This window comes from Tigriopus californicus, chromosome 6 (assembly GCF_007210705.1).
Source record: "Tigriopus californicus strain San Diego chromosome 6, Tcal_SD_v2.1, whole genome shotgun sequence".
NCBI lineage: Eukaryota > Metazoa > Arthropoda > Copepoda > Harpacticoida > Harpacticidae > Tigriopus > Tigriopus californicus.
In genome coordinates this window covers 1816389-1824386 of record NC_081445.1, presented here as the reverse complement: position 1 = coordinate 1824386, position 7998 = coordinate 1816389, and the positions used below count along the sequence as shown (strand labels likewise).

Sequence of the window (7998 nt, the reverse complement as noted above, 5' to 3'; positions counted from 1 at the left end):
TACAATTGAACTCGTCAAATCCGTCATCGCAATCATCAAACCCGTCACAAACTCGACGTTGATCCAAGCATCGTCCAGAACTACATCGGATATTTGGTGGATCGCAAGCTTTAATTATAGAAAAATGGGCATATTTGTTCGTATATAAGAAAAGCTGATTGGTATCCACTATTGATGTCACTCTAAGCCTTACCACATCGGTTCGGATCTTCATCCGATCCATCCACACAATTGTCCTCCAAGTTGCAGACTAGGTCCACACTGATACAAGTTCCATCACGACACTCGAATTCATTGGGTCGACACGAGGGCGTGGGAGGCGGGGTCGGAGGGATGGGTGTGGTCGTGGTCTGGCAATTCAGCTCGTCTTCGCCCGTTGGACATTCCATGAAATTGTTACACGGAATGGCACAAATATCGGCGCCCGGACATTTGACCTCATTGGAAGCGCACACTGAAATCAGGGTTATCAATTTCAGTTCCCTCATTATTGGATCAGTCTTCCCTTACCTAGGGGACAATCTCGTTCGTCCTCGCCGTTATCGCAATCTATTCGCCCGTTGCATTTCTGGTCCATGGAAATGCAAACCGTTCCCGTCATCGGGTTTGAGTCACAGGTAAATTGGTCTGGACGGCAAGTAGGACTTGGACAGCCCCGTTCATCCTCGTCGTTATCACAATCAGATTGGCCATCACAACGAAGATTACTGGAAATGCAAACGGCACCGGAGAAGAAGTTGGTTTCACAAGTGAATTGATCGGGTCGGCAAGTAAAGCTTGGACAGCCTCGTTCGTCTTCTCCGTTATCGCAATCTATTTCCCCGTTGCATTTCTGGTCCATGGAAATGCAAACCGTGCCCGTGATCGAGTTTGAGTCGCAAGTAAATTGATCTGGTTGACAAGTGGGGTTTGGACAACCCCGTTCATCCTCGCCGTTATCGCAATCTATTTCCCCGTTGCACTTCTGGTCCATGGAAATGCAGACCGTGCCCGTGATCGAATTTGAGTCGCAAGTAAACTGGTTTGGACGGCATGTGGGATTTGGACAACCCCGTTCATCCTCGTCGTTATCACAATCAGATTGGCCATCGCAACGAAGATTACTGGAAATGCAAATGGCACCGGAGAAGGGATTGGTGTCACAAGTGAATTGGTCTGGTCGGCAAGTGGTAATTGGACAATTGTCTTCATCTCGACCATCCGGACAATCGGGGTAGGAATCACACTTCATGTCCAAAGGCAGGCATTGGCCACCCGGTGGATTGGATGGGTCGCATGGAAATTCGGTCTCCATATCACAAGCTGAAAATAAGTCGGGAACAATCGAGTGTCTCATTCAAGAAGTACACATAAACAGGGTTGTCCAAATTTTAAGTCCCATACTAAATGACAAATTGCGTTTAACTTAATTAGCAAAATTAAGTCGTTTTAAAACTTTCTTAGGCGTTTTCGGCCGAAAAACATTTTTGAGCCAAATTTCCAATTTTTCACCTTTTTTAGACATTTTTCCATTTTTTAACTCTTTTTCGACATTTTTTTTTCCTCACTATTTTTCACATATTAAGACTTTTTTTTGCACTTTTATTGCCATTTGAGTCCTTATCTGCTTCCTTTTTAACTTGTTGTGCCTTGTTTGGGACATTTTCACTTTCCTCGGCCAGAACCTTGAAGCAATATTTTTTGATTTGGGTTTCTACTGGCTTTATTAACTGCTGCAAAGAATGTAATCACCAGAGTAATCAAAATAAAAGATTATGATTTGTATTGGTGTTGGCACTTAAACTCTACAGTATTTTGTCTACCAACGCATTAAATGCATAAAAATCAACTCCCGTTTTTGGGTTGGGAAAGTCTGCAAAAGAAAAGAGGACTGCACTTGAGCTACATCTGCCGTCGTGGGCTTCATCCAACTCAAGATCATTTTATAAACAAAAGCACCCTCAACACCAAGACAGTAGGCTCAAGAAAAGAGTCAATTGTTCACCTTGACATTTGTTTCATTTGAAAACGTGTCCTAACGTGGAAATTTGCAAGAAAAAAAGGTGATTTCTTTTGAACCTCATGGATAGCCTAGTAAATACAGTTAGGTACCAAAATTTTGTAAAATATAAAAATGCACTAAGGAGCCTGAAAGGGACAAAAACGACCTTTTTCTCATTGTGACAATTACTTTTGCATTAATTTGTCTTGTTTGCATATCTTAACCATTTTTGCACATTTTTGCAACATTTTGTCTTGTTTTGACAACTTTTTTCTTGTTTTCTCAACTTGAAAAAAAAAATTCGGCTAAAAAACAACCTTTTATTTTCAAGGTCTATTATGAGGCTAATTCGTATTGCGGAATAGGTCTTGGACCCCCAGAAGAACCCAAATTTTTACTTCAGATAAACATGTTCCTCCTATGAGCCGTTTAAATGTCTTCCTTTGGTGAAATGATATTCACTTTTGCAACACCAAACTTTTTCCAAAATATTTCAAGTCTTTTCAATCACCTCGCAATATCGAAATTCTGGTGACCCATTTCGTTTGTAAACCAGGGGACATAAATTTAGGACAACCCTGTTGAGGCACTTACGGCAATTGAGCTCGTCGCTTTGGTCGTCACAATCCGAGTTGTAATCACAGACTTGAGAATTAAGGATGCATTTTGAGTCACTCTGACACACGAATCCAGGACATTCTTGTTCTGTAATTTTTCAAAAGTGGTTAGCCAATTTTGAGGGCGTCGCTCTGGTTTGTTTCGTTACCGCAGTTGCTTTCATCTTCCCCTGTGGGACAATCTCGGAATCCATTGCACACTTTTCCGGATTCAATGCACGTGGAACCATCTCCGCAAAGCAAGTCCGGCGTTTGGCAAGCTGCAAGTTTTAAATGCATACTTTTTTATTTTATTACTTATTTTTTTAGTAACATTCGCACCGGGTAAATTAATGAATATCACATAGATTCAATGCAACAATTTTTTTCAGCTACTTTTTGAACTGCTCGAGCAAGCTAGCTTCTTTACGTATTTTGACTTGAAATTGACATTTTTAGTTTGTTTTCATTTGAACCAAATATGAATCTTGCTGAAGAAAATATCTGACTTGATGATCAATCAAATGAAGAATCGAAATACGATTTGTGAGTCATTCGTCGCCGCTCAAATCATTTGTAGTGTGCAAACAAATTAGTTCCGAGATGATAAAGTGACCAGTTAATTCGATCCTTCTACCTACATTTAACAGCTGTGTAGCATGTTTTTTAGCCCGGAAATGATTGTAAATGTCAACGTTCATACAAATCGTTTATTGTATTTTTTTTGGTGAATGTGCAGGGAGACATTCCTTTAAAGGTTTAACACTATTTGTATTGCACCTCAGATTTTCATAAAAAACAACAAAGTTCCTCCAGTGCCTGGAGTGTATAAATAAATCCAAGCAAATAAGATGGATCATACATCAAACTAATGGATCGGTCAGACTTGAACAAGTTATCGACCAAAATTCCATATCAGCCCTAATTCCAAGGGCTAGCCAAATCTGCCGAATTTCACTCGTTAGCACCTCGGACATAATATCCAAAGAGAAATGACCAAGGAATTCAATTTTTCCTCTCCGTTTCTTCATTATCATATACCACTTTGGATTAAATTCTCAGTAGCAGTTCACATTGTCCGCTAAAAACTTTGATTAGTTAATAGAAATAAGGGACCGTTTTCGCTTGTTAAGTAGTAAAAAGAGCTGATTGCACCATCATATACGTAGCTTTCCAATGAATGGTGCATCATCAGTACTTACGGCAATTGAATTCATCTTCACCTCCAGGACAATCTTTAACATAATTGCATCGCTCATAGCTCTTGAGACACTCTCCCGTTTCGCAAGAGAACTCATCGCTTTCGCAAACTATAGAAGGTATGAAAAAGAAACCGATCACCAAGTCACAAGACCAACGGATAAAGGATCTCACGTTTAATTTGAAGAACGGATTCATCGGACTTCTTTACCAAGACCCCGTTCAGACTGGCCATTCCTGAGCAAATGTAAGTGCCAGCATCCGACTTCTTGACGCTCGAGATCTGCATGGAAGTGCCCAAAGGTCCCAAAGTGATCCGATTCAAAGGCATGGAGCCTTCCTCTTTGTTCCAGTCCAAGCTTGGGATGCGGGTTCCTAAATAATCATTGGGCTCCACCGAGCAATCCAGGGTGATGGTGGACCCCACGGGGACAATCTGCACTTTCGGACTCACCGTGACGGAAAAAGTCAATCCTATAATTGGTGTTAAGAAATGAGCACGTTAATTGATCTTGATGAATCTGTCCGGTTAAAACGTCGTTTCAATATGGCACAAGAGCCAAAATTGCCGAACTGTCACAAGAATGAATTAAGGGCATCTCATTTTTACGGTCCTCTCCCTTTTCCTTCTTTGCGTCCTCTCTCCAGGAGAAATGGGTGTCAAACGAGCTCACATTTTGGTCAAAGACCTCATTGAACGTCTCTCAGGGGGTCCTCGTCAAGCTTATCGAACCAAGACATCTCGAATTGTTCAGTTGGTGAGGAAAAAATCGCCTTGGCGAGCTCGTTCTTCTTCATTGGATGAGTGTTTGTGTCAGTGACCATGGATATGGGTGCGTGTCAGGTAATCAGGGGGGGGATTTATTGGGAGCGGAATGCCAATTGCGATAGGGATCTAGTAGCACTTACTCGGTTTTTCTGTGGTCGGAGTTTCGAAGGTGATGTTCGAATACACCGGACAATCTTCCTCATCCCACGATTTTGCGTCCGAGAGCGGGTTCTTGGGACAGTTTTCGACTCCGTCGCAAGCCTGGAACTCGCAGATCCGAGTGTTCGAACCTGGGCACACAATCTGGGTGTCTGCCCGACAGCCCACGGGTTGCGGCAATGGAGACGGGATGATGTTCGCATCTGAATAAAAATATCGAATGTGTTTTCCATTTTTTTTTTACTTCGAACGAGGGGAGCTCAAAGACAAATGGGACGGATTTCCGAGGTATCAACAACGCTCCATTCATTTGAGCATCATGCATGCATACCTACCTGGGCAGTTACGTTCGTCGGAATCATCGCTGGGACAATCAACCTTGCCATCACAGATGAGGCTCTTGTCAATGCAGAAACCATAATCGCATTCATGTTGATCAAAGTTGCACTGGTTTGAACACTCAAGTTCGTCAGAGGCATCCAAACAGTCCCGAATGCCATCACATAGCCTATCTGTACCAATGCATTCACCCGAAGGGCAAAACAGCTCATTGCTGAGGCACTTGCTTGTGCTTGGACCTGAAGTGAGCAGGAGCTGGGTTACATGACGCTTACATTTTCATGTTGGATTAGGCTATTTTTCATGTACCAGGGCTGTCGTTTATATGCCACCAAGAGGGGCCACCTTCCCCAATGGCCAGGTCACCTATTCGTCCCTCACGCAACCTTTCAATAAGGATGTCCTTGATGTCCTCAACGTTGGGCGTCCCCGAAATCGTCATTTCCAGAACAGCCAGGATCTCTTTACGCGTGGTTGGCCTATTGAGAGTCCAAAACATATTTTTTTAAAATATAAGTTCTTCTTCTTCTTTGACCGGGTCCCAATTTGGTTGGTCTACCCCCCGCTCACTCATCGTACGAGAATGAAAGGAAAACAAAAGAAAAATTACGCGAATCGGAGGACTCGTACCATCTGAGTGCCGTCAATGTCTTCATAGTAGCCATCAAATCCACCTTGGATTCTGCGGGTCAATTGCAGATGAGCGCTCGAGCCCTTATCCAGCAAAAAATCGTTCCACGGCTCCTCAATGATCACGGATATCTGGACGGTCAAGTCATCCTCCCCCAATCCGGACCCTCCCCCGTCTACATAATCCTCATCATCTCCGGGTGCCTCGAGATCATAATCTCCACTGGAATATTGGTCGTAGTATGTGGCCTGCCTTCGGACGCGGTGGGCCCGAACGGAACTGAATGAATCTGCGTGATGACTAAGTGGGCGGGTATTTGGGTGGGCGGGAAGAAACCTGACATCTTCTGAGGCGTCTAAATTGAGATCATCATCGAGCTGAAAGAGGATTATGCGTTCATAAAAGGCTGGTCATTCCCAAACGGCTGGAGAAAATCGGAGAGAGCGGTCGGTGACTAATGTCTCACATCTCGTTTGAATGTGTGATTCGTGTGGGATTTCGCAAATCCAAAAGCACATTCCCCGCCCTTAGTGAATGTCCTCGATCCAGTAGACTAAACAATCCGTGAATGGCAAGTCAAAATGAAGAGTGCCTGGAATTGGATCGAGGATATGCACTCCTCCTCAGAGTGTTTTTCGCACGAACTTTCATGCCTTGATCGTGTCTTTAACGCTTCCGAATAAGCAGACATGAGCGCTATATATACATACAGTTTACTGCACACCACCACGTACATACTACATGGTGGGTATAACTACTTAAAAGTCCGGCTTTTTGCCTTTACCAGCCTCAGGAAGGAGAACAAGAGGAAGAAGAGGTGTTTGACCTCATAATCGTGCCTTGCTGTTCTGCTAATCTTATCATGAAGCATGAGTAAATGGACACGCAAACTTCAAGGACATCAGTCAATGCAAATCTCCTTCTAACCACTGCGGTCGTTTGCCAAAAATCGAGTCAATGACTTGTATTTACAACCTTGGCAAATAGGGTCGATCTGGCTTAGTTTCATGCTTCATAGTTTGACTATGGACTTGTAATGTAATTAACGTCAAATCAGCTCAACTTGAAGTTTGACGACCAACAATTGAAACTGCTTGTAATATGCGAGTAGTATTCTTTTTTTGTGTTGACGGCATTTCATCGCCAAGATCCTTTGGATTTTTGTAAGTTTTGTCTTGAAATATCCCATTGAATAGTTCAAAAAAATCCAAGGGCCCATAACCAATTGGCAATTGAAAGATCAGAAAACGAACAAGCTGTTTTGAGGGTAGAATCCCTTTACAAGAGAGGTACTCGCGCTGATATTGTTAAAACAAAACAATGAACCAAGATGAGCTTAGCAGTGAACTGAGTAAATATCTTTGGGCATCACACAATACTTCTTCTGCAAATAAAGCTAGCTTGAATAGAGTAGAAAAAGATCAGAAAACCATTGACTATTTGCACCACAAATCATCACCCAAATTGAACATTTTTCGGGCTGATTTATCATGGTCATTGGGGCAATTATAGACAAACAAAAAATCGCCTTCCCGTCCTGTGAAAGCGTTTCTAATCAATAGAACCTCCTGACCTTGTCATTTTTGAGAGCGAGAAAAGCCAGAGATTATCACTTCTCAACAAGTCCATACATGAAGTGCTATAAAGCACTAGTAATAAGTACAACGAGGCCGATGAGTAGAGCTGATTGAGCTTCAAGTAAGAGACTCGACGAAGATGTTTATCCCCGCAAAGTCTCATTGTGGTGCCGAACACGTAGTACATACGGGTACGAATACCTAAAGCTATTCATTCTTTTCACTCGACAAGACTTGTCAAAGCCAATTGATGAGCGCTCAGTTAAAACCGTTTGCGGTGGATGGGTTTATTGGTAGAACAAAAACCATGCTGGTTGTTTTTTCTTCTTCTTCTCTTCCTTGGGAAGATGGCGGGTGGTTTGGCGAGAAATAAAGATAACGCTTATTTTTATGCCTTCTTGTGGTATGTCTGTCGCCATGACTGACTGAGGATAACATGTTAAAGGGGCTTTCCAAGGGTTGATGCCAACTCATTTTCACTTTGAGAGCGGGACCTTTGAAATTGTTTTATCTTTTAATAAATCAATTTGCTCATCCATCTGTAGAAGTGAGGCGAGTAGGCGTGAAGAAGACATGAGCGATAGGATCTTGTTTGGACGACTTCTTCCTCGCATTTTGATCACAATTTGCCATTATAAATCCTTGTCGCTTGGACGCCAGTGTGTGATGAGTTTTTGCCTTCGAATCATTGTGGACAACATCTTGAACCATCATTTTCTTGTTGTCAGATGGCGCCACCAGATTTG

The 7998-nt window shown here is 42.6% G+C and overlaps 1 protein-coding gene across 1 annotated transcript in view; it reads right to left on the bottom strand.

Annotated features, from left to right (window-relative positions):
* LOC131882383 (basement membrane-specific heparan sulfate proteoglycan core protein-like) overlaps window positions 1–5839 on the bottom strand; it is a gene marked incomplete in the record, with an annotated part of 40088 nt that extends 34249 nt beyond the window's left edge. The window contains 11 exon segments of the mRNA XM_059229512.1: window positions 4–108; window positions 194–454; window positions 511–1302; window positions 2576–2686; window positions 2748–2858; window positions 3780–3887; window positions 3952–4251; window positions 4687–4908; window positions 5041–5283; window positions 5354–5523; window positions 5655–5839. Of these exon segments, the coding sequence (XP_059085495.1) occupies window positions 4–108; window positions 194–454; window positions 511–1302; window positions 2576–2686; window positions 2748–2858; window positions 3780–3887; window positions 3952–4251; window positions 4687–4908; window positions 5041–5283; window positions 5354–5523; window positions 5655–5677 (2446 nt within the window).
* Between the last annotated feature and the right edge of the window lie 2159 nt (window positions 5840–7998).